Source organism: Culex quinquefasciatus, chromosome 3 (genome assembly GCF_015732765.1).
Source record: "Culex quinquefasciatus strain JHB chromosome 3, VPISU_Cqui_1.0_pri_paternal, whole genome shotgun sequence".
Lineage (NCBI taxonomy): Eukaryota > Metazoa > Arthropoda > Insecta > Diptera > Culicidae > Culex > Culex quinquefasciatus.
In genome coordinates, this window is record NC_051863.1 from 166,037,537 (window position 1) to 166,063,248 (window position 25,712).

Genomic DNA, 25,712 nt, shown 5'->3' on the forward strand with positions numbered 1-25,712 from the left:
TGCCATCTGATTTTTTTAAGTGCAAGAGTGTAAAAGTGCTGAGTCATCGTCTAAAAATAGACGGCGTCCTATCTCGCCCAGCAAAATGAAGTCGATAAAGTAGTCGGTTTCGATGAGAAAAAGTGGAAAACGTGGTCTAAAAATAGCGACGCCATCCCCCTATTAGTATGTGTGAAGAGCCCACCGTAAACAAAGTATTGGATAGAGTATGTGCATTAGTATGTGTGAAGAGCCCACCATCAACAAAGCTTTGGATGAAGAAGTATTGGTGTCTTCTAATTGTTTACATTAAAATAGGGAAATGGCGAACGCATAAAAAACTTAACCAAAAAAAATATTTTTGTGTAAAAAATATTACAAAATTCGGTTTAATTGGTTACGCGAGTGGTCCTGTTTATGTTGGGTATGTTACCGGATGTATACGTGAATCGGCTGGTCGGATGAGCAACCGGAGAAGCAGAAGTAATTTTACCTCTTCCGAAGACTGGTACCGGAACCGGTTCTCGTTGTTTCGGAGCAAGAACCCGTCAGGAAGCTGCGTGGAGTAAGTAAAGAACCACCCACAAAAGCGAGGAAGGATCAACCAATTTTAAGGAAAATTCCGAATCGACCGGAAAAATCTGGGACCGGGGATCGAGAATTTCTTGGAATCCACGCGGAAGGAACATTCTTAAAAGGGTTCTGGACATGCGGCAAGTGTAACAAAAACATAATTTGAGAAACGTCTGTTCACTTTGTTCATTATTCAAAATCTGACAGTAGACACCTTTGTTTTCTTCTTCGTTTTCTTGATGTTCGTCATCGAATATTTTGGTTTCATAAACATGGCGGCAGTGACAAAGGGCTGGAAATATTTTAGCTCGTCCACCGGAACAAACCTCTGAACATAGAAGTAATTTTTGTTATAATCTAATACATACATACATCGTCGCCGTCTCGCTAACTTGTCGTACGTGCATTTTGGGCCAAATTGAGTTAAGAACGCCATTTTGTGCGGCTCACAATGCCGAACCTTTTGGCCTTCACAGATCCCCAAAATTCGATTTCAAACCTGAGATATTCCATAAAAACCGAAAAAACTTCATGCATTGTTGTCACTTTTCTTATGAAGGCAGTTTCAATCTTGTCGTGCTATCTTGTCACTCCCTGACATTTGGTGTAAGTGCGACAATTGCCCAAAGGGAATTCAGGTTAGATCGCGTTTGACATACACAGAAAAAAATCAATTCTCGAAACCGTGAAGTCAGTTCACGATTATGAGAACCACGAAGGAATATATTCACGTTTATGGTGCAAATGCACCATACTCATGAATAAATTCCTTCGTGGATCTCACATTCGTGAACCTAATTCACGATTACGGGAATTGATTTTTTCTGTGTAGGAACGAGGTCGACTATTAGGTTTTACGCCGACTCGATTTGGAGGTTAGAAGGAGTGCACTGGTTACATGGACTTAGCACAGTTCGATGCGGTCGTCGATTTTGTTCGGGAAAATTCGTCGACAATCGACAAAGACCATGTAAACAGTGCACGACGCTGTCGAATGACGTCACGGTGAAAAACCTAATTGTAAACATTTTCAGTTATAACTCGGGACTCTGGCAACCAAATGGTCAACCAAACAAAACTTGTTTGTTATTGTTTACATTGCGTGCTCTTGTTTTTACCGTAACATTAAAATGCGTTTTTTCGGTACGTCAAAAAGCAACGTACGTCAAGTCAGCACGACGGCGTCGAATATGACAATTTTGATAATCAAAAAAAAAAAAAAAAAATTAAATGTTTTGAGTATAAAGTATTTTTTTCCAAATTTTTACCATGATGCACAAGTATCACGCTGCGTGAGAATGAGACGATCACACAGTGTGTCTACTAGGGTGGTCCAAATCTGGACTTTTTTGGGGCTACCCCCTGAAATCAAAGATTGACCCATCACTAGGCTAAATTCCAAATTTGAGCTCATTCTGACCACGGGAACCCCTCCCTCCAATCGCTTAAAGTTTGTATGGGAAAAATCGTTAAAATGTATGGAGAAAAGCAACTGTTTTACTTTTTTACCTGTGGAAGGCGCCATAGTTATCCGATGCTTACCATTTCTCAAATGTAGAACCTTCATTATATTTAGAACAACTTTCCCGAAGATACCATATTTTTAGGATTTTTTCCCGCGAAGTTGTTAGCGCCCAAATCTGACCATTTTTGCGCGGCCAGCTGTAAGGGGCTACCTAACAACGATGTTTAATTCCAATTCGTACACGCACGTGCTCTCTCTCAGGTTCAAACCCTCTCACGAGTTTGCTTGCCTGCCTGCCTGCTTACCAACAAGCGCGCGCTGTTTCTCTGCTTGGACTTTTGTCGTCGCTGCGCTGCGTTCTTGGCATGTTTATTATAATTTTCAAGATATATTTCGATATTTATTTCGAGATATAAAATTAAATGTAATATGTGATTAACAATAGATATCATATTATCAGAGCGTGTGTAAGAGAATACAAATTTCGATAAATTTGTTCCTCCATGAATTTTCATCTGTTATGTTATGTAATTGAAATTTATTTCTAGTTTTGGTATAATACCAAACTCAAGACTGGGATTTTAACTCTTCTAGAAAAAATATAAGACTTTTTTTTAACTTAGTCAAGTATAGATTTCAGGAAGAACAATACACTTAGACAATTCATCGATTTTGGGAACTGTTTTTTCACTTTTGTATAGTATCAAACAAGCTTAAAAAGAAAACATTTGAAGTTTTTCGTAGCCCTATGATCACGATTATTTTTCATTCCATACAAAATATTTTAATCTGCCGAAAATATAAAAAACTTCCTTACAACAAATTGCGGTATATTTTGCCTTTGACGATTATTAGAAGTTTACGATTCCGAAACATCCAAAAAGTGCAACGATGTCTAAAAGAAAAGGCTCAAAAATAGAGATTGTTGAGCTAGCTAGTTTGAAATCTGTAATCAAATCGCCTTCGAATGGACAAGCAGTTGGTCGGATGATATATAGAATAAAAAAAAACAAAATTTGTATTACCTGAAGATTTTTTAAAATACTTGAATCATTCTCTCTAATGAGCCGTATATGCTCATTAGAGAGAATGATTCAATTATTTTTTGCTTGGAAAAACGAACAAATCCTGTTCATTTGCTTCAATTTTTTAAACGAGGCTAAGCCAAGGCCTAAGTCTTTTATTCAAATTGTTTTTTTTAGTGCACTTTTTTCAATTTTGACATAATCTAAGAACTTATATGCTAAATATATCTCAAAACAAACCTGCTATTTTAGTTGAAAATTATAATAAACATGCCAGGAATGCAGCGCAGCAGATAGCAAACGAAAACGACGACGACGACAAAAGTCCAAGCGCGCGCTGTCGCTTGTTGGTAAGCAGGCAGGCAGGCAAGCAAACTCGTGAGAGGGTTTGAACCTGAGAGAGAGCACGTGCGTGTACGAATTGGAATTAAACATCGTTGTTAGGTAGCCCCTTACAGCTAGCCGCGCAAAAATGGTCAGATTTGGGCGCTAATAACTTCGCGGGAAAAAATCCTAAAAATATGGTGTCTTCGAGAAAGTTGTTCTAAATATAATGAAGGTTCTACATTTGAGAAATGGTAAGCATCGGATAACTATGGCGCCTTCCACAGGTAAAAAAGTAAAACAGTTGCTTTTCTCCATACATTTTAACGATTTTTCCCATACAAACTTTAAGCGATTGGAGGGAGGGGTTCCCGTGGTCAGAATGAGCTCAAATTTGGAATTTAGCCTAGTGATGGGTCAATCTTTGATTGCAGGGGGTAGCCCCAAAAAAGTCCAGATTTGGACCACCCTAGTGTCTACGGCTGCCATAGACCACGAGCTCGCGCAGGAACTTTATAGATCCGACGAGACACTTTGGGGCCCCAAAGGTACGCCCGATGTCGGACGGTATTTTTGCGCCCAAGAATTGCGCCAATTGCTCAGTCTAACGATGCAATATTTGCTGCTTCCTGTTGTTGCCAGACTCTTTCACCCTGTCTCTACAGTCAGTTTGCAGTAGTCTAGCCGCAATAGATTATTCAATATGTTGGTGCGCGGGTCTAGACGAATATGACTTTGTATGGATGTGGAACAATTTGACTATTTTGTTGCACGGCTGGATCTCCAATTACGCCAATTCCGTCGTCTTCGTGACGAGTCTGCACAGTTGGCATAGCCTAGGGTTTTCCACACGCAAGTAGTTCGAGCCCTTATCACTTGGGAACCGACAGAAGTTCACTGCCAGAACCGTATCAGCATGGAAGAGCTACCGAACTGATGCATACGAGAAAAACGCTCTCGCGAGCTTTGAAATCATCGTGGATGGCGGTTATACGATGCTCGCCGTCACGTGTTTTCACCATCAAGAAATGGTTGATGGACGAGCGGGAGAAGCGCGAGAAAAACCTGGTTGAATCGTACTCAGCACCAGAGCACTACTCGCGAATTTTCGTACCACCGTCGGGGTGCAGTTTACTGGAGATGTTTAAAAATCACTAGAAAACTATTTTGTCATGAAATTTAAAAAAATATATATATAAACTGGTTACAAACTTTTCATCCAATGAGAGTTCTGCTACCTGAGATTTTTTTTCTATGTTTAAGAAAAATACGATTTATCGGCATTCCGGAAACACCCTCAAATCGGTCGTCCAAAGTTCCTTTGACACCAAATTTCCAAACCATCACCATTTTATGCTGCAAATTATTGAAAAACACGTCGTTTTTGAATGTTCAAAAATTACCCTCCCTTTTTACGCCCTCCGTCACGAGGTATCGTAAATTGTAGCTCTGTTTCAGGTTTACCAGGTAAATATTGAAAAAATCTGGACAAGTACCGAATAAATAAATTTTTAAATGGGATTTGCACGTAAAATCGGTGCGTTCTTGGTTTTGCCAGTTTTGAGCCCCTTAACGATTTTTGCATTTTTCAAAAACCTCGTGTTCCAGAGACCAACTTTGTCGAATAGTGCGAAAAGATTCGTCAACTAATATAAATGTTACAGAATTTATAACACCGTCGCAGGACACTTCAACTTATTCCTCACTATCTTCTGAGCGATTCTCTGCGATTTCGGTCATTTGATTTTTTGTATTTATTAATCCGGCTGAAACTTTGTTCGTGCCTTCGGTATGTCCAAAGAAGCCATTTTGCATCATTTGTTTGTTCATATAATTTTCCATACAAATTTGGCAGCTGTCCATACAAAAATGATATGTGACAAAAATCTGTATCTTTTGAAGGAATTTTTTGATCGAAGGCACCAATTCGGCAAAGTTGTAGGTATGGATAAGGACTACACTGAAAAAAATGATACACGGTAAAAAAATTATGATTTTTAATTTCAATTTTTGTCGCTTAAACTTAATTTGCAAAAAAACACTATTTTTAAATTTTTGATATGTTTTAGAGGACATCAAATGCCAACTATTCAGAAATTTCCAGAATGGACAAAAAATCTTTGACCGAGTTATGATTTTTTGACAAAATACAGATTTTTCCTAAAAATCGAAATATTGGTCGCAAAAATTTTTCAACTTCATTTTTCGATGTTTTGCAATCGATTGGATATGGATTATTGAATGTTTGGCCTGTTGTTAGCCCGAATTGTTAGTCTTGATTTTAATTTTTTTTAAATATTTTTTTCGAAAAGAACCGAGAATTTCACAAATGTTTCATATTTTAACATTAGTTGCCGAGATAGCGACATTAGAAAATTGTGGGTTGTTTGGGTGAGACAACAATTTTCCTGTTTTTGAACCTTTGCATGGCAATATCTCAGCAACTAAAGGTCGTATCAACAAAGTTCAAAAAAGCAAAATATAGAAATTTTTCTCAGCTTTTCAAAAATACTTTTTTCAAAGGTGGGCAAACATAGGCACTAATTTAAAAAAATGAAAAACTGCGACTGTTTTTAAAAAAAATACCTTAAAATGGCTATAACTTCAAAACGGTGCACTTTATCAAAAATTTACTTTGGATTGCAAATTCGATTTTACATCGAAAACTGGAGTTGAAATAATTTTGCGACCAATAGTTCGATTTTTTTAAAATCTGTATTGATTCAAAAAATTATAACTCGGTCAAATATTTTTGGCACATTCTGGAAATTTCTGAAAAGTTGGCATTTGATGTCCTCTAAAACAAATAAAAAAATTAAAAAAATTAAAAAAGTGTTTTTTGCAAATCAAGTTTCAATGACAAAAAGTGAAATTAAAAATCACCAAATTTTTTTCACCGTGTATCATTTTTTTTCAGAGTAGTCCTTCTCCATACCTACAACTTTGCCCAAGACACCAAATCAATAAAAAATAGATACCGATTTTTTAATTTCCACATATCATTTTTGTATGGACAGCTGCCAAATTTGTATGGAAAATTATATGAACGAACTAATGATGCAAAATGGTTTCTTGGGACGTACCGAAGGCACCAAAAAAGTTTCAGCCGGATAAAAAAAATACAAAAATTAAAATTAAAGAAAAAAGACCGATTCCTTAGAGAACTGCTCTTCTGACAATAAACCATGCTCCATACAAAAACTTGAATTTTTGTATGGAGAAAAAACCACGCAGAAAGGGATTATTGAACATTTCAATTCGGAAAACTTTTTTGTTATGCAATGTTGATTTAAAAAATGGTTATATTTTCTTGAAGTGTAACTATTTTGCTGAATGAGCTGCTGTTTTATGTAAAATGTAGTGAATACTTGTATGGACAACTCAATGACGCAAAATTGTTTCTATGGTCATTGAAAAATCCCCTGAATTGTTTTAGTAAAATAAAAAAAAAACAAATTACTTGTTCGGCTGAACGAAAAATTACGAGGGGACCACCGATGCATAATATTTTGCAGATGAAATATAAAAATAGAAGTTACTCAAATTTATTTACAATGCTTACTTTTCATATTTCATTAATTGTGACTTGAAATTAAATAAAAGATTGAAATTTTTGTTTTTTTATTGAACATGATTTTTGCATCCATTAACCCCTCGGTCATTTAGGTTTGTTTAGGATTTTTGACGTTTTGCTGCTTTTAAACTGGGCTACGGCCCAGTTAAAAAGCAGCCCAGTTCAACAACGCCCAGTTACCGAACAACTACTATTAATCCATCTCCAGTTTTCATGGAGAATAATCTCGAGATATTATTGGAGAATCACTGGCAGAGGATTTTATCCAAGTTATTAAAATTTTCATTTCCACCGGAATTAGTGGCCACAACGGTAAATTTGAAAATTCCGAACAACCCAACCCGGCTTTGCATACGTGTGATAGTGTGTACTTAGCATACGTATTTTCTCTCTTTCTCCACGGCCACGGGACGACTACTCCGAGGAGGGTGCTCGCTCGCGAATTTTCCACAAGAGGTGTAAAATACCTTTACTAACAACTCGCGTCTTGATTTTCATAAGTCGCGGTTCCGGCCGCCGGTCGCTCTCCCGCGATGGACGATCGGCGGCCAAGCGCTGAGAGTGCTGTGTGTGTGTGTGTGTGCTTGTATGCCGTCCTGCTCTCCGCGTGTGTTAGTCGACTCTGGCCGACCGGCGGCTCCCGTATAAATATAATACCTCCTTTACCAGAAATCATTTCGTACATAGCTCTTGACAACGCAAGTGTCCAGTAGCAGCGGAACTCTCTCTCTCTCTTAACTAAGTTCTTCAGAAGTTCTTATATTGTTTCTTATTTTGGATTATATTTTTAAAACAAGAAAACACCTCCAAAATATTTTTTGATTCTTTATAAATTTTTGTGAGTTAATTTACAACTGAGAAGTGAATTATATAAAGTGAAAGTAAATCAACGGTTAGAAAGTGTTAAAGGATACGTTCAGGACTACAAGTGATAACAGAACTATAGAATCAATCGATTGGTGAAAATAAACAGGATGAAGTTCCTGGTGCCATTCGTGGCGATATGTTCGCTGGGTATGCTGGCCACGGTCCGTGGGGCCCCGTTCAACTCGTACGACACCATCGAGGAACTGGTGGTGCCCGAGTCCAAGGTGATCGATTTCGACAACCTGACCGAGAGCGAACGGTCTGACCTGCTCCGCAATCAGATCAACATAACGGCGGTCAAGCTGCAGCAGCAGCGCCTTCGGGACGAGGCCGCCCAGAAGAACCTGCAACGGGCCGGGGCTCCGATGGCCATCAAGCAGAGTGCCACCGAACCGAACGTGTCCAGCCACGCGCAGAACCGCAAAGCGTAAGTACCTCCGAAAGTTGAAGTCTTCAGCGTGAAAAAGAAGGGGGGAAAAAGTGCAAAATTTCGCATGCATGTCGCAGTTTTCGCATTTTCCGGTATTTTTAGAACCGTTGCGCTCTGGGTTGATATTAAAAAATGCACGCAAAACGTAGTATTCGTGTGACTTCTTGAAGACGAAGAAGTATACAAAAAAAAAGAACGGGCTGTGATGAAAAATTGGAAGGTATTAATTACGAGCCGGCTTGGCTGGCAAGCCGGGAAATTCAAAGCCGTCGGAAAATTGGTTCGTAGCGAAAGGCAAGGACGGATTGTTGGTGGTGGGAGTGAGTGAAAATATTTGTCACAATGTCCGCGATGCGCCAATTTCAAGGCGATTGCACCCGGCGGCAAAGATTGGCCTAGTGTTAATTTGTGGATTGTGGGCAATGCCATCTAAACTTGAGTTTTATTGAGAGTTTGGTTACTCTCAATAAACATGATTTTATTGATAATTTTTATTTTTATAATGATTACGATTGATAATATTCTTGGATAAAACTTATTTCACATGGAAAACAAGTTTTTAAAGGTATCAAAAACCATAGTTGTTTAATGCTTCTTAATAGTTAATAATACTTTTCTTTTTAACTTATTTTAGTTCGTAGATAGTTAATGCTTGATCGCTAGCCATAACTTCAAAACTGTATAAACAAATAAGTGTCTGAAGATATTAAGGGGTTACACACATGTAGAAAATTACAAAATTTCATATTACAGAAAAATTATTAAATCCACTTAAAAGATGAATTTCAATCACTCCTGAAAGTTTCATGAAGATATGTTGAGATTTAACTGAGTTAGAGACGAGCTCAGAATTTTGGCATGCGCAAAGCAAATTGTCTAACTTTCTGAGAGTGCCACGATATCTCGAGATTGGACGGACCAAATTGACTGAAATTTTGAGTGAAGATTCCCAAGACATATTCCGTGTGAAGAAGCCCGATTTTGAAATTTTGAATTTTCAAAAAATACTAAAATCAAAAACTGGCGATTTGTTATATGAAAAACAGAAAAATATTTTTATCTTTTTTCAACAAACTTTTTGAAAATTGGGCTTCGTCATGCACACGGGACTGGTTTAACGAGTCTTCATCAAAATTTTGAGCCGATTTGGTCAAAGCAATGTTGAAATATCGTGGCACCCGTTTTTGTAAACTAACATCAAAAAGCTATATCTCGGCAATGACACAACCAAATGTCTTCAAATTTGTTGTATTAATAGATGAAAATGTATATTTTAATGCCCTGAAAAGAGATTTTGAAAAAAGTTTAAGTGTGTGCTCAAACCAACCTCTGACATTTTTGCCGATTTACATGTATGTAACCCCTCAAGCGAATATGAATATGAAGCGTTTTGCCTTCCTCACTGAGGTAAGGCTATAATCCTGCTCTAAAAATGAACTTTGTATAAAAACGTCGTAGACCCACCTTCATGTGTACATATCGACTCAGAATCGAAAACTGAACAAATGTCTGTGTGTATGTGTGTGTGTATGTGTGTGTGTATGTGTGTGTGTATGTGTGTGTGTATGTATGTATGTGACCAACAAACTAGCTCATGTTTCTCGGCACTGGCTGAACCGATTTGACCCGAACTTGTTGCATTCGACTTGGTTTAAGGTCCCATAGATCGAGTTTTATACAGATTGAAGTTTCGATAAGTAGTTAAAAAGTTATGTATAAAAATGTGTTTTCACATTTATCCGGATCTCACTTAAGTGTATGTAAACTATGTTCGGGTCCATCATCCGACCCATCGTTGGTTAGGTCATCAAAAGACCTTTCCAACGAGCCTAAAACATTGAAGATCTGGCAACCCTGTCTCGAGATATGCCCACTTAAGTGATATTGATGTACTTTTTGGAAGCCGGATCTCACTTAAATGTATGTAAACTATGTCCGGATCCACCATCTGACCCATCGTTGGTTAGGTTATCAAAAGACCTTTCCAACGAGTCCAAGACATTGAAGATCTGGCAACCCTGTCTCGAGATATGCCCACTTAAGTGATATTGATGTACTTTTTTGAAGCCGGATCTTACTCAAATGTATGTAAACTAGGTCCGGATCCACCATCTGACCCATCGTTGGTTGGGTCATCAAAAGACCTTTCCAACGAGTCTAAAACATTGAAGATCTGGCAACCCTGTCTCGAGATATGCCCACTTAAGTGATATTGATGCACTTTTTTGAAGCCGGATCTCACTTAAATGTATGTAAACTAGGTCCGGATCCACCAGCTGACTCATCGTTGATTAGGTTATCAAAAGACCTTTCCAACGAGTCCAAAACATTGAAAATCTGGCAACCCTGTCTCGAGATATGCCCAATTAAGTGATATTGATGTACTTTTTGGAAGCCGGATCTCACTTAAATGTATGTAAACTAGGTCCGGATCCACCATCCGACCCACCGTTGGTTAGGTCATCAAAAGACCTTTCCAACGAGTCTAAAACATTGAAGATCTGGCAACCCTGTCTCGAGATATGCCCACTTAAGTGATATTGATGTACTTTTTTGAAGCCGGATCTCACTCAAATGTATGTAAATTATGTCCGGATCCACCATCCAACCCATCGTTGCTTAGATTATCAAAAAACCTTCCAAACGAGTTCAAAACATTGAAGATCTGGCAACCCTGTCTCGAGGCATGGCCACCTAAGTGATATTTATGTACTTTTTTATTCCGGATCTAAAAAATAGATGAAATGTTTGTACAATTCCATCACATCAGCCATTGTTGGAAATAAGTGAGGAAGGCTCTAACCACGTAGGTGGATTTAGTTAGTTTTTTTTTTTGATACAACGAGTGCTTTTTATGCTTTGTATTCCTATAAAAAAACAACCTTTGTACATTTTTGAATATTTCTTAGTAATATTTTCGTCCAATGACATTGCTATTTTTTGTCTATGTCTATGAATAACGTTGAACCTTTGCACGCGCCGCACTTAGCTACTGTTCCCAGCTGATGACAAATCCCGTGTGGTAGAAGGTATGATTTTGGAAAGTTCTTCCGCCTCCACAACGCTATAATTACCTGAGTGGAAGAACACACCCACAGGGAGAGTTATTTTAAGACAACTCGTGCAAATGACCTAGGCATCGACGTCAGGTTTCATTGATGAAAAATTAACTTTATCTGAAATTTAACTTCCCCTTTTTTCGTTGTTAGCAGCTGATGATGAGTATACTAGGTAGGCCTACTCAACTTGGTAACACCGATTTATCTTGTGTTAGTACATTAATTTCGGGCTGTCTCGAATATCTGAGTAAATGACTCGGGGAAATATTCAAATCCACCCGCACCGGCTCGGTCAGTGTCCGACAGCCCGATGACAAAACATATCTTGGCAGCTAATTTATGGTTACTCTGAAATGTCTCGCACGACCATATGTTACGCGCCGATCACCGGCGGTCGCGAGAGCATCTTCGGGAAGAAGCGACACGCGTTTTTCGCACCCGACTCGGATCCGTTACAAGCGTGCGTTTAGTTTATAAACGTTGACGCTCAAGCGAGCGTCTAAATGTCTGGGAGCGTAATTGGGCGGAAAATTCCACACTGAAACAAATCGGGTGCTGCCGGCCGGCGGCGTGGATGTCGTTTTGAACACGTGCTGACGTTTAAAATGCAAATCCGGTTGAAACTGGCCTAAGTTTGGGCAAATTGTTGGCCAGATTTTGGGGCGATACAAAGTGATGCGGGTTGAATTTGAAGCTGTAAACTGTCCCATATCGTTGCTGTCGTGCTACCTTGAAGTGCGTGCATTTTGGGCCAATCTGAGTTAAGAACGCCATCTTGTGCAGCTCAGAATGGCTCAGAACATCAAAATTTGATTTCAATCCTGTGATATTTAATAAAAACCGAACAACTTCGTGCATTTTTATTACTTTTCATTTGAAACAAGTTTCAACCTTGTCGTTCTATCTTAACACACCCAGAAATTGATGTAAGTGCGACAACTAGCCAAAGGGATTTCATTTCAGAACGCGTTCGACACACGTACATGCCCGAGCATATTCAACTTTAGGACGTGTGAACCAAACAAAACGTGTTTGTTATTGTTTACATTGCTCTAGTTTTTGTTTATTGGAGGTCAAACATTAAAAAACGTTTTTTTCGGAACGTCAAAACGTGACGTGCGACAAGTTAGCAAACAGCGTCGATATGGGACATTTATACGAACATGGGCAATTAAGCCATGTTTGAAACATAAGAGTACTAAGTAGTAGTATTGTACAGTACTGTTCAAATGAATTTTTTTCGAATGCTTTTTGAAAGATTTAGTCAATTTAACGTTTTAAGGTGAATTATTCCATCTTTGTTTATAATTTTTTGTTCACAGGTATAAATTTGCTTCCCTGACAGTAATTTGACAAAAATTCTTTGTCAAGAATCGTACCATTATACGTTTTGAGCGGTTTTTAAAATAAAAATGTTGAAAAATTAGTTTTTTTGGTGGTTTTTGCCAATTTCAATATGACAGACTTGATTTTCAAGTCTCGTAAATATTTTTAACGGAAAGCTCGTCCAATTTCCCATAAGTTTGTGATTGACAGCTATTTAATTTGACTCGTTCTAATATTTAAGTAATCTTATTATTATTTGCATAACTATCCAGGTTCCTATGTATATTCTTTTTTCAGTTATGAGCAATGTATTTAAGCATTAGGGTGGGTACGGATTTTGAAAAGTTCTCAGATCAAGTTCTGGTGTGGTTCCCCTTGTAGGACATATCCATTGGAACTCTCACGGCAAATTTCAGCTCATTTGGTTGAAAACTGGCTTGTCTCAAGCGAGTTCAAGTTTACATGGGATTTACTATGAAATTTTTTGAATTTTCGTTCATTCGCTCCTACAGGCCTGGGGAAAACATGTAGAAACTTCTAGGATGGCCAGAAATGAGCGGAATCGTCTGGAGAACAACTTTCCCTAAGAGACCAGGTCGATTCGTTCAACCCCCATCGAGCTCAACGGCAATACATCCGGGGTTTTAGGAACCAACGGTTTTCCCCAGAAAAGCATCAAATTTTCCTTAGCATGCTATGAATGCTTGATGAACATCGTGACGCCACATGTCAAACAGCTACCACGTGATTGTAAAATTTGCACCATAACAGTTTTTTCTTAATTGGAGGTTTAGAATACAGCTAAATAGTATCAGGATCACCATAAATGATAATTCTATAGTACAAAAAGTAATTAAAAGTAATTTTTTATAGGCGATGCTAGTCCACGTGGTAGCTGTTTAACATGTGGCGTCGCGGTGTTCATCAAGCATTCATAGCATGCTAAGGAAAATTTGACGCTTTTCTGGGGAAAACCGTTGGTTCCTAAAACCCCGGATGAATTGCCGTTGAGCTCGATGGGGGTTGAACGAATCGACCTGGTCTCTTAGGGAAAGTTGTTCTCCAGACGATTCCGCTCATTTCTGGCCATCCTAGAAGTTTCTACATGTTTTCCCCATACCTGTAGGAGTGAAAGAACGAAAATTCAAAATTTCCCATAGTAAATCCCATGTAAACTTGAACTCGCTTTAGACAAGCCAGTTTTCAACCAAATGAGCTGAAATTTGGCGTGAGAGTCCCTATGGGTATGCCCTACAAGGGGAACCACACCAGAACTTGATCTGAGAACTTTTCAAAATCCGTAACCACCCTATTAAGCATATATCTGTTAGCCCATACATTCAATTGAAATGCTGTCAAAGACATACATATGGGAAATAAGACAAGCTTTCCGTTTAAGAGACTGTTTTATTTTTAAAGCCGCTGTATCTTCACAAGGATTGGAGATAGGACAATAGACAATATGGAAACTTTTATGTTAAATTATCTGGGGAATCAATTCCCACTATCGGTTTTTTAAATTTTTCTAAACGTCAACTTTTCGAAAAGAAACAGTTTTAGTTAATGATTTTTGTATTTTTTTAGGAGAGACATACCACCCTGCATTTTTCGTGAGTTTTTTTGTAACATCTAAGGCTATTTCCTGATAAATTTTGAACAAAAAAAATCGTAATATCATGTTAAAATATAACTTTCAAACATAAAAATTTAAAATCATCATGAAGTGCCATGTATTTTTATTTCAGTGGATTTTTTTTGAAAAGCCCGTCCAATTTCCTACACCACTTCTCAAATGTAATTTTCCAATACAATTGAATCCATATACATAAAAATGGCTTATATAGGCCTAGGATAACATGTCTACAAGGTTTCATTTAAATCGGAGAGGGTCGGGTACAAAAGTATCAGAAAAATTCCCGATTTGTGCTGGAATTGCTCGACTCCCTTTATTAGAACGTTTATTTATGTAAATTTTGTCTTGTTACATTTTTCTATAAAATCAATCTTTTGCTCTGTTGAAATAAATTGGGATAACTGCTTCATTATTTTATTTGAATTTTCATTGTGCCCACTATTTGTTTATTAAACATAAAGGGAAAAAACTTTAACCCTTTGATCCATTTTTTTAAAGACAATTTACTTTTTCGCATTTTCTTAAGATTATAGGAGAAATTCTCGTATGTTTGGCAGGTTAAGCACTCGCTCCCGAACTTCTAGAATAATATAAATCAGTTGATGATTTTTGGTGATTTTCTTTGTTAGCACTACTTAAAATTATATATTTCGGTTTGTTTACACACATTGCGCATCAACAAAACGTGACAGATCTTTTTTCGACGTGTGACGTTACACCTGCAAGTGTAGTAGTGGAAGAGATGATCCACCGAATAATCAAGGTGATGATTTATTGAGTTTCCATTTACTGATCTTTCGTAGGCGAGAGAGGAAGGCCAAGTTCATTTTCGATTTTTCACTTGGTAAGCGTCAAATCATTTTCTTTTGAAGATGATTCTTCCATCGCTGCTTCCTAAAGAGCTATTTATCTCTCGATTTCAGTTGAAAACGCTTTTCATGAGCTGTAAATCAACGTCAAAGTGCTGATATGACAACTTTAGAGGCACGATTGAATTTGATGCTGTTCCCCTAATACTGTCATGTTTGATTTGTTAGTCGACATTGTGATCGAATGCTCAAAAAGAAAGCAAAGCTTATCCCCAAATATTTTAGACCATTCCTTGAAAAAAAAAAAAATCGTCTGCACAATTCCCATCGAGCACCGCCAATCCATCACGCAGAAAATTCTCACCCAAACATTCCACAGCCGTCGTCTGACAGCGCGCGGCTGCAATTTAATAAACAAACAACTTCCAGATCGCATAAAGACACACCTCCCCGACCTTGACTACTGTGCTGTGCATCACGGGCGGAATTCAAATTTCTGTCCCGGCCACCCCCGTCCAAACCACCCCGCCAGACAGACGGACCTGTTCCCACTACCTAATCGGCCCGTTTCCCGTTTGCTCTAATTCCTGACACAGTTCTTCTCGCGACCTCCAAGAGTGTCTGAACGAATCTGTGTAGCACTACCCGTTCGTCTGGCTGTTGGTTGTTGTGCAGCATTCCTGCGATAACTAAGGACAACAAAAAAATACGCTTGCATAATATACGAGAAGTCGGCGGGACCCACGCTGAGGACCTGTTCAGGCACAACGCAGTTTAGACGGTGTTACGCAAGTAGAAGATGATAAGAGATTGTACTTGGTTAGAGTACAGTCCGAGAAAGTTCTGATATCCTGAAGTAGCTCGCATTGCATAACTAAGATCGGGGAAAAAAACCTTCCCTGAACTGATGGTGATGATTGCAACGCCTATAATGAAGGTGGTCCAACGTGAGTCAATATGCAATTCCGTTTCGTTGCCGGCTACAGCCGTGTCGGGACTCGTTCAAAGAGTACAACCGCGCAGAGAAAACTGCGATGAGACGACGGCGAGGGAAGCATACTGAAGTAGCTGGTGCGGGAGGGGGCTATGTAGCGCACATGAGAACCCCCTTCTGAGCGAGCCAGACGGCGGCTAGACAGCGTGATTTTTATTAACATACTTAGCGGTATTCTTCCACCAAAGCCCCAACGTAGTCATCATCAAGTCTGCTACTGCTGGCTGAATTGAACGAGCCGCCGTGCATCGCGGCCAAATTACGGGACGAACATCGACGACACCAACGACTGGGAGCAGGGGACAAGAAGGAGGAGGAGGATGATGTGCGCTGGGCTTCAGAGCATAGTGCCAAATCTTGGTCGGGCGAGTACGCGATATGCACACGTGATGGAGAAGAGGATGCGATGACGGTGTGATACTGCGCCGCCGTGGACCGTGTGCAGTATTTTTTGTTGCGGTTTTCAATGTCAAGGTCGGGAAGCTCTTGCGGGACGTATCGCCGGCTGGGATGGGACTGGGTCGGGGTTGTAGTTGGAGGAGTTTGAAACGAGGTTTTCAAAAGAATTTTTATCATATGGAATGATACCGTAAACTGGGGTCAATCGGGACACATGGGGCGAATTGGGACAGCAGTTTTAACCATGTTGGAGCACAATATTGTGATTTTTCTGGTTGGTTTCGGCTAGAACAGACTCAGACCAACAAAATGTGTACATCCATTTCCAAATTTAAAAGCTTTAAGTGGTCTAAAAACTGCTGTCCCTATTCAGACTGTAGTCCCGATTCACCCCAGATTACGGTAAAAAATCAAACTGTTTATCAATTCTTAAGTCAGTAGAACGAAGAAGACCTCATTATTATGGTTAGTGAAATTTCAATTCCGTCAAATTGTATGTTTCTGTGAAACTGTAACGATATGTCTCAAAATAATTTATCAAACTCAAATAAGAATGAAAATAATCTTAACAATTACTGTAAAGTTAAGCGGTTTAATTACTAATATATATAGGGTTGGTGATTTTTGACGATTTCGTGTACGGCTTAAACTTCGTGAAATGTATCAATTTTCTATTTTTTTCAAATAAGGCCGTTGCAAATATTTTTCAAAGTTTATGTAAAGTTCTACTTTTCAGCACTAAAATGGGTGCTGAAAAGTTGTACTTTTCAACACTTGTATCGAAAAGTAACATATTTCAATATTTTTTTGTTTTGAACGATGAATTTACTAAACACATGAATGTTTGACATAAAATTCCATTAAATAAGCGTTTTTCAGAATTGCAAAAAATGTTGTAAGTAATTCGTTGCACAACTTGATTTTTTCAGCACTCGTCGTATTTATCCAACTCGGTAAACCTCGTTGGATAAATGTACAACAATAATAGTAGTTTATGCAACAAGTTGAAAAAGAAGATTTTTTCAGCACGAGGTTCACCAAGTTGGATAAATACGACAAGTGCTGAAAAAATCTAGGTTTGCAACGAGTTCCATACAACATTTTTTGCATTTCTGAAAAACACCCATTGAGTGAAATTATAAGTCGAATGTTCATGTCAATAAATCGTTTAAATCAAAAAAATGTTGAAAAATATTACTTTTCAAAACTAGTGCCGAAAAGATCAACTTTTCAGCATCCATTTCAGTGCTGAAAAGAAGAACTTTTCAGCATTTGTTTTGAAATGTGTTTCTATTCGATTCTGTTATTTTTAGTAGATAAAAGTAGGCTGTTTCGTCACAGGAAAAGTAGAAAGTTTCAAGACGGAATTGCAAAAACTACTATTTTCATCCAAATGTTGAAACCTAAGCTTGTAATTTCAATTTTTATATTTTATTATTTTTTAGCTCCCCCCCCCCTCGACTTTGGTCAGAGCCGAGGGACATAAACTTCAAAAAATATTTGCAACGGCCTAACAAAATAATAAATAGTTGATCCATAAAGACTATTTAAGTTTATTTTTCAATTGAAAAGCTTGATAGGAATCATTTGAAGAATTTTTCAGTTTTTTAGAAACTAACTAAATTTATTAATACACACTTTGCTGCTATTTTATTTGAAAGGTATTGTGTCAATACAAATTCGAATAATCCAGCTTTGCTTTATTCAAAATAAAATGAAGAGTTTTTTTTATTTTTCAAATTACCTTTCAAAAACATTTCTGAGTCCTTTTTAATTTTAACAATATTTTATTATTTGGGATAATAATTCTCGTGAAAAATAAAAAATACTCTTTTTTGTTATCTATTCTCATTTTGAATTAAAAATTTCGATTTCGTTACAAATCATATTATTTTTGCCTATTGATTTTAAATTAAGTTTTTGATAAGTGAGATGAAATCTAAAAAAATATATTTTTAATTGGCTAACTGTCGCAGAACATTCAAATAATTTTACACATTTTGGCTGAACAAGATTGTTTAATCTTGCCTTGATATGAAATTTAATAAAATGCAAATCAGCGAAAACTTGTTATTATTACTAGTCGAATATTAAATAAAAAAAAGCAGTTCAGTAAATGAGAAAACGCATACCCTACATTTTGTTTCAAAAAATATAAAAAGCTCATCCATAAACGAGGTGGAAACTTTTTTGAAAATTAGAAGAATTTTGTTTTTGTGTCACGTTCAAATTAAGTGATGTTTTTTAGTTTATTGAAGAATAATACAAAATGAAGCATAACAAGTAGTTTCTGTGATTAAAACATTTTGCACGTTTCGCAAAATTCGCGTGAAATTTTGTGTTTTGAAATGGAGGTCCCCGTGATATTTGCAATTTTGAAGCGTGAAATATCACTAAGCCTACTCATTATGTACAACTAACCATTTGAGAAAATCTGTAAAAAATATCTTAAACACGCTTGGTTTTCCAAATAATCTTAAAAATTAGAGAATAAAAGTGGGTAATACTGCATCTTTTCTCTGGACTGACGTTAAAAAATTTCACGAAAATTCTGAATACTAGAAAATTTTGAACAATCATTGTAAACATGTACAAATGACGAAATAAAATCTCAGAAATAAGCTTCATACATTGATTCCAGCTCTACTGGATATAACTGGTCATTATGCATGGTCTTCCCCAGCATCAGCACTAATTTGATTGAAACTATCATGTGCCCAGTGGTGCACGTGGTCGCGTCCAGCCTCTTCTCCATGACTGCCTATCTAATGTCTGCGGCCTCCGGGCTATGCTGCTGCACACTCAACTATTAAGCCCCCCTCCCCCTTGACATGTCAGCAACCTTGTTGCACAAAACGGGATGTAATCTGTCTACGCGTGCGAGCACTCCGGGTTCATCCCTGTGCCTGTCAACAGCACGGTATAGTTTACTGGTTCCTGATGGGTCTGCACAAGCAGACGTCCGTTGGGACGCGATAGCAGAGCGTGGAGCGACGAAGAAGGTGAGATGTTCTCTGTCTGGTCTGGACCGTACACCTCACCCCACGTCGCGGGTCTACCAGCCGCGATAGTTGGTATTCCAGTGAGTGGAACTAAACAGTTTAACTGCACATACTCACACTCTGCATAGTGTGGTATGTGCACTTCGTCTAGCACGTCTAGAGCTGCTGAAGAAGGTTGTTCATAGGCCGCCGCCGCAACAACTATTTATAGAGCTGTCTATCGCGCCGGTTCAACTCTCTACGGCGAAGTAGTGTGTCCGTGGAAGGGTGGAGAAGTGTACCGTGTGGTCGTCTAGCCACTGTCTGGGAGCAGCATGAATGAGATTGATATGTTGATGTGACGAATTTAAAACGGCCGCCAACGGCAGGGATTGGAATGGGAGGGGGAGCGCAGGTCCAGGTGTGTCTGCGTCGGCGGGGCAGCCCCGTCGACGTTCAAGGAATGTGGGCATGTGGGAAAACTGCTTCGACTTGTGGAATTCGCCAGACGTTGAGCCGCGCTTGGTTACCGGTTGAGCTTTATTGAGTTGTTTGTTGGTGTCTTTGCAGGTTCGAAAAACAGATCATCGGCAATATCCGGCAGAGCATCGAGTCAAACCTGATGCGCAACGACAGCTACATCCAGATGGGGGCCACGCACGAGATGGCCTTTTCCGCCGTTTGTGACCTGCCGAAGCACACCGAGCAGAGCGTCTGGGACGATCAGTTCACCTGGAACCTTTACTTCCGTCTTACTCATAGCAAGCCTTACACTTCGGTCAGCTCGGCGATTTTGAGGTAGGCCAACCGGATCAAGGCAGTTCAATCACGTGCTAACGCATTTCGGTTCATTTTTTCCACACTTAGATTGTACATGAAGGGCAGCAACTCTACCGATGGAGATTCGAACCGTCGCGATGACGAAAACTGCAAAAATCCGGCCGAGCCGATGATCCGCATAACAGTTTCGGTGTACATGCGCAAGAAGAACAAAGGTAAGTTGAACTCGTTGGTTTTGTCTCCCCCGACAGAGAGCCTAACCGTCGCTGAACTTTACGCAGACAACTCCGTGATGGAACGCAAGAAGCGCATCTGCAGCAGCATCACCGTAACGAAGAACTACCGGGGCTGGATCACGCTCGACACGCTGCTGGCGGTGAAGCAGTGGGACAAGCCGAACCGTAACATGGGCATCGCGATCGACGTCCAGGACCATGAGGACCAGCCGTTGCACGCGGCCACATTCTTCCAGCCGGCCGATTGCCTCGAGGCAAGTAAAGCAAACGGTGAGTGTGTGTTTTTGTGCTTTTTACTATTAACCAATTTTAAGTTCCTCAAGTGACCAACATTCCAAGAACCAACTGCCCGATAGTGATTAGGGTGGAAACCTTATCCAGAAAGAAAGCGAAACTGGCGTCTAGGGTTCGATATGAGGAAGAGCACTTGGTGATGGTGATCCTTCCGTAAAATGACGACCCACGGAAATTGCCTGTGGCCTTCAGGTGGCGCGCCACGTTGGTTCAGGTAGCGGTCATTCGAAGCTTTCAGCCGCAGGGGCTCTCTCGCTCTGCTAACGGACACCGGACACAAGAACGCATTCCTGCAGAACGCGCGCGTTGTTCCCACGTTTGTTTATCGCCGTTTCCCGCTCAAAAGGTGATTTTTTGTGCTGGCACTTCAAGCGACGAGGGTGTCGAATATCCTCGCGCCAGCTAAAATGCAATTTCTGTATGTTTCGGTGAAAATTTGAACCTTCTTAGGTACCTTTCCACCTTCCTGTTCAATCTTGAGGACAGTTATCCAAGCCTTTAAAGAAATTACCCAAGGCGTTGCTACTATTTCCGTTTGATCACCCATCACTCCCTCAGAAAAAAATACCCCCTCATTACCGGGACGGAGAATAAACAGACGGGGTAGACCAAACGTCTCGTGGCCCCAAACGCGAGACGGCAATAATAAAAAAAAACACCCCGGCCAAGAAGCGACGGCCAGTGCACTGCCGAGGTTTGCACTTTTTTTTTCCAACCTCCACTTAAGGCAGCACACGACCATATATTATTTTCGTGCCCGACTTTGTTTACGCTAACCTGCCCAACTGGAATTTTCATTCAGAGAGTCTTATGGGTGCGAGCCCCGCCCCCTTCGGAAACCCCCGTAAACTCCCGATCCTCCCCATTTGAACGACTGAACGGGCATGGTTCGGAAGAAGTGTGCTGACTAGGCCAACGGAAGACAGGTGAATGATATCCCTCCTGTTGCTGTGCGTCGTGATTTATCGTTTCGGTTTTCTTGGACGGACCGCGGCCGTCGTTAACAGCCAGTGTGCACCTGAGAATGTCCGTTGAAAGTTTGAGGTTAGATCCTAAATAATCCCCTTTTATATGAGTAAAGGCATTCCGATGAACCTAGGTAATGAAAATAAACACATCAGGTTTTATATCTCTTTATTTGCGATTTGTTTTAACATCTTTGCGTGTTTGCGTGATTTACTCAGTGTTGATGTCTTCGACTAATCACAGTGGTTTTTCATTTCTAAATGTTCTGAACTCCACCCCTCGATGGTTGGGCACTTTTTTGTTTGACACTTTTTTAGTTAAAACCCCGTTGGTTGGTCACTAAAAAGTGACGAACTGTCACTTTTTACTCGGCGCTCACGAACACTGTCAAAACAAACGCTTGGTAGTGTGTGTGAACTCCACGTAGCAGGGGTGTCAAACAAAAAAGTGACCCCGTTCGTTTGACAACAGTTGGTGTCAAACCATCGGGGTTTGAGTTAAACAATTTTTATAAACTTTTTCCTTTTTTATGAATTTCCTTTTTTTCAATGTAGGATATTTAGGCTATTATTATTTTTAACATGTATTTTTATGGACTATATCAATCCTCGGTGGTTGGTCACTTTTTCGTTTGACACTTTTTTAGTTTGGTCAAAGTCAAACTAAAAAGTGACGAACTGTCACTTTTTACACGGCGCTAACGCACACTACCAAAACAAACGTTTGGTAGTGCGTGTGAACTCCGTGTGAAAGGGGTGTCAAACTGAAAAGTGACCCCGTATTGCATTTTTTTTAAATTTTGTTTTAAAGTTAAAATTTTATTTATGAATTTTGAAATCAACAGGAGATATTTTATAACGTCGAAATGAGAACCACTGTGCTAAGCGAAAAAATAAATAAACCGCACGAAAAATTATGAGTTTTCACTTTCGATTGTCGTGTTTCTATTTTTAATGCTTTCGTTGGCAATTTTTCGCTTGCGCTTTGCATTCCCTATAAGCGCAAATAACCGCGCTTGCATTCGATATTCTCCCGCGATCAGCTCACCGCCCAAAAATGTAGCTTCCACTAAGTTTGACGTGTTATTGCTGCTGCTCGTTTGTTGCACTAATTAATGTACCCAGCTGTCTGTGAGCCCCGCACTGACCAACGGTTTATTTTCTCTTACAGCAACAGCAGCCGTACTTCCATGGAGCTTCTTCCGAAACTCACTCTCATGGTCCTCGGATGAAATGGACGATGTGCCACAGTAAGTGTTTTTTTTTTTATTTGAATGAGGTTCAATCCAAGCACTGACTCATCCTTTTCCCTTTCCGCAGCGTCCCACGCATAGACATCATGATGATGCACAAGCCTCTGTACCAACATTACCAGCATCACTCGCACCACTCCCGTCCCATCTTTCGGCCGAAGCACCAGCACCCGCACCACCACTACGGTGGAGTTCGCTACCGCCTAGACAACGCTTCCGGACTATCCTCGTCATCGTCGTCTTCTTCCTCCGTTGCCAACTCGTTCGAATCCGTGGACGAGGTCGAGATCAAGCAGCATCCGTCGGTCCACGTGCACCACTCACAGGCCAAGCCGCACAAGAAGCGCCACCTGAACCACAACAACCAGCAACAGCACGTGGCCCGCCACCGGGTACAGTTCGAGAACAATTCGGCGGAAAGTGACGAAGACTACTCGGCGTCGTCGGCTTCCCTCGAGGAACGGAAGCTCTGAGAGTCCGGTAGTGTCGAGGTCAGCCGGCCCCGCCGTGGGCACTAGTATTAACGACCTTAGGTTAGCGTAGCGTAGCAGTTCACGCGTTGATCGCATTCGGCCGAGACATTTGCTGGTGTGTGGTGGATACGGCCCTGGCGCGACATCACGATCACGCATCGCGATGTCGCGCAACATCAGCTCCGCTCGGAGTTGCTCCGAATAAGCTAAGTGAAGAAGAGCCAGAATACACAGTAAAACTCGAGTTCCTTCCCACGTATTTCGATTTTGTATTTTATTTGTAAAATCTAGCATTTACCCCTTAGAAGTGGCGAGATAACCAGTGACAGTTTACAAGATGCGGTCACGCTTGACCGCGTAGGTACGATAGGTTTAGAGTTCCTGAGCTCCGTGTAGAATGTGTGTATGTGTACTTAAGTAGACGCGGCATGGCCGCTTGGACGGCGGCGGGTCCACAGTGGTGTGGTGCTCATCACGATGTAGTCTGTAAGGCAGGTCAGTGTGTAAATCACTGTTTAGGCTCGCTAATACATTGCAGGCTTGACGGTATCACGAAATATTCCGTATAAAGCCAAACAAGCTTGATGCAGAGGTACACGGAAATTATCCTGTATTTCACCTTAATTTGTTTTAGTTTTTGTGCTTGTTCTCGATTTGACTTCAAGATACCATAGATCCGACATATTTTGAAAATTGACAGTTAATGCCAATTTGCTTGAACGTTTTACAACACAAATTTCCAAATGATAAAAGTTTAAGAACATGCGATCAGGACCCATATGCGAAAATTTTATTACAAAATTGCACGAAGCAAGAAATACAATTTCTCTTCCGTACTACAGTATCGAATCGTCGAAGGGCAGTTGCGCGTAAGCTTCATCCTAGTTTAGGGCACTTATTTATTTATGTTTGCGCTGGAAAGCAGCATTTTCGTTAAGCTAAGCTAAACTGTGTAAGGGACAAACAAAATGCGCTAGTAAGAGCTTTAAACAGATACGCTAAGAAACGGTAGTGTTAGAAACCTTCCTCCCAACTTTGATTGTATATAATGAGCAAAAGTCCTTCTTGTTAGCTTTAGGTTATTTATTCCCTCATGAGAGAAGGACAGACCAGCTTAAGCTAGCAGTCGTCTCTAATGTTTATTTTAAGTAACTTTTTGCATTACAGTTGATATTCAAATGTGACGAATGAACCGAATGATTTGTACATATTTGTTGCGTAAGTTCAGTTTTTCAAACGTGCTGATTCGGTTGCTACCTTTAAAGGTTAAGAAGCTCATATTGCGTGTAAGACGTAGTAGCTCGTAGGATGTGAATTATTCTCAAATCTAAGCGTTGTGTCTAGAGTGTAAGCCAGTCAGATATAAAACTTTTATTGAAAACAAAATAAAATTTAAAAATTCAGCAAACTTTAATTGTTACACGAACCAACTTCCCGAAATTTCCTTCAGTCCAGCTTCTAAGAATAGTTTGTACAGCAAAAATCCCATGACGGCGTAGAAAATGGCCAAAAACACCATGTGGGCCATCCATTGTTTCCGATATCGTGCCCGTGCCTGCTCCAGGTTGTCCCATTTTTCCTTCATGAGATACATCCGCAGACCTATGACGTTGTGCGCCAGAAAATCCTTCCAATCGATTCGTTTGGCATCGCACGGGAAGTACCGTTGGTCTTCTTCGCTCATCTGGGCCAGTACCTTGTGGAACTGCTCGTTTCGGAAGTCCCACTCGTTGTTGGTAAAAAAGCAAAGCACTTCGGAGAATTTATGCACCTTACGGTATAGCTTCACGATCTGAGGTTTTTGGCTGTTGAAGCGAAGTCCCAGGTCAAACAGGACAGCCGGGATCAGGTGGTAGAATATTTTGAGGATTTCGGAGAGTACGTAGTAACGGGTGGTGTTGTACGTTGGGATCCAGAGCGACTTCAAGAATGGAATTTTGCCCTTCCATTTCATCTGCTCGGTTCGGACCATGCCCCAGGTGACGGGATTGTCCGCCGCGGTGCAATTAATGATGTTGGTCTCATCTGGATGGTTCTTGGCGTACCAACCAATAGCTAGGGTAGCATTCATGACGATATCCGCTGGAATGATGTCCGCCCGGAAGTCGTTGTTAATGTGGAAAATTCTCAGCGCTCCAGTTGCAGCCCCAATAACTACCCCGTTGAACCCGTACAGGTTATCCGTCCAACCGGGGATGGGATCGCTCGAAGTTGTTGTTACTAAAACGATCGATCTTCAATGAGCAATTTACTATCCAGCCAAAACAAAATGC

General features: G+C 40.1%; 2 protein-coding genes across 2 annotated transcripts in view; one reads left to right on the forward strand and one right to left on the reverse strand.

Moving 5' to 3' along the window:
* The first annotated feature begins 7,595 nt into the window (after window positions 1–7,595).
* Window positions 7,596–24,847, forward strand: LOC6043695 (protein anachronism). The gene is made up of 6 exons (XM_001861290.2): window positions 7,596–8,234; window positions 20,009–20,236; window positions 20,306–20,433; window positions 20,500–20,724; window positions 22,885–22,963; window positions 23,034–24,847. Exons 1-6 carry the CDS (start codon window positions 7,915–7,917, stop codon window positions 23,437–23,439), a joined length of 1,386 nt encoding a protein of 461 aa, XP_001861325.2. The 5' UTR covers window positions 7,596–7,914; the 3' UTR covers window positions 23,440–24,847.
* LOC6043701 overlaps window positions 24,825–25,712 on the reverse strand; it is a 42,034-nt gene continuing 41,146 nt past the window's right edge. The window contains 1 exon segment of the mRNA XM_038261334.1: window positions 24,825–25,659. Coding sequence (XP_038117262.1) covers window positions 24,857–25,659 — 803 coding nt within the window. The 3' untranslated portion in view covers window positions 24,825–24,856.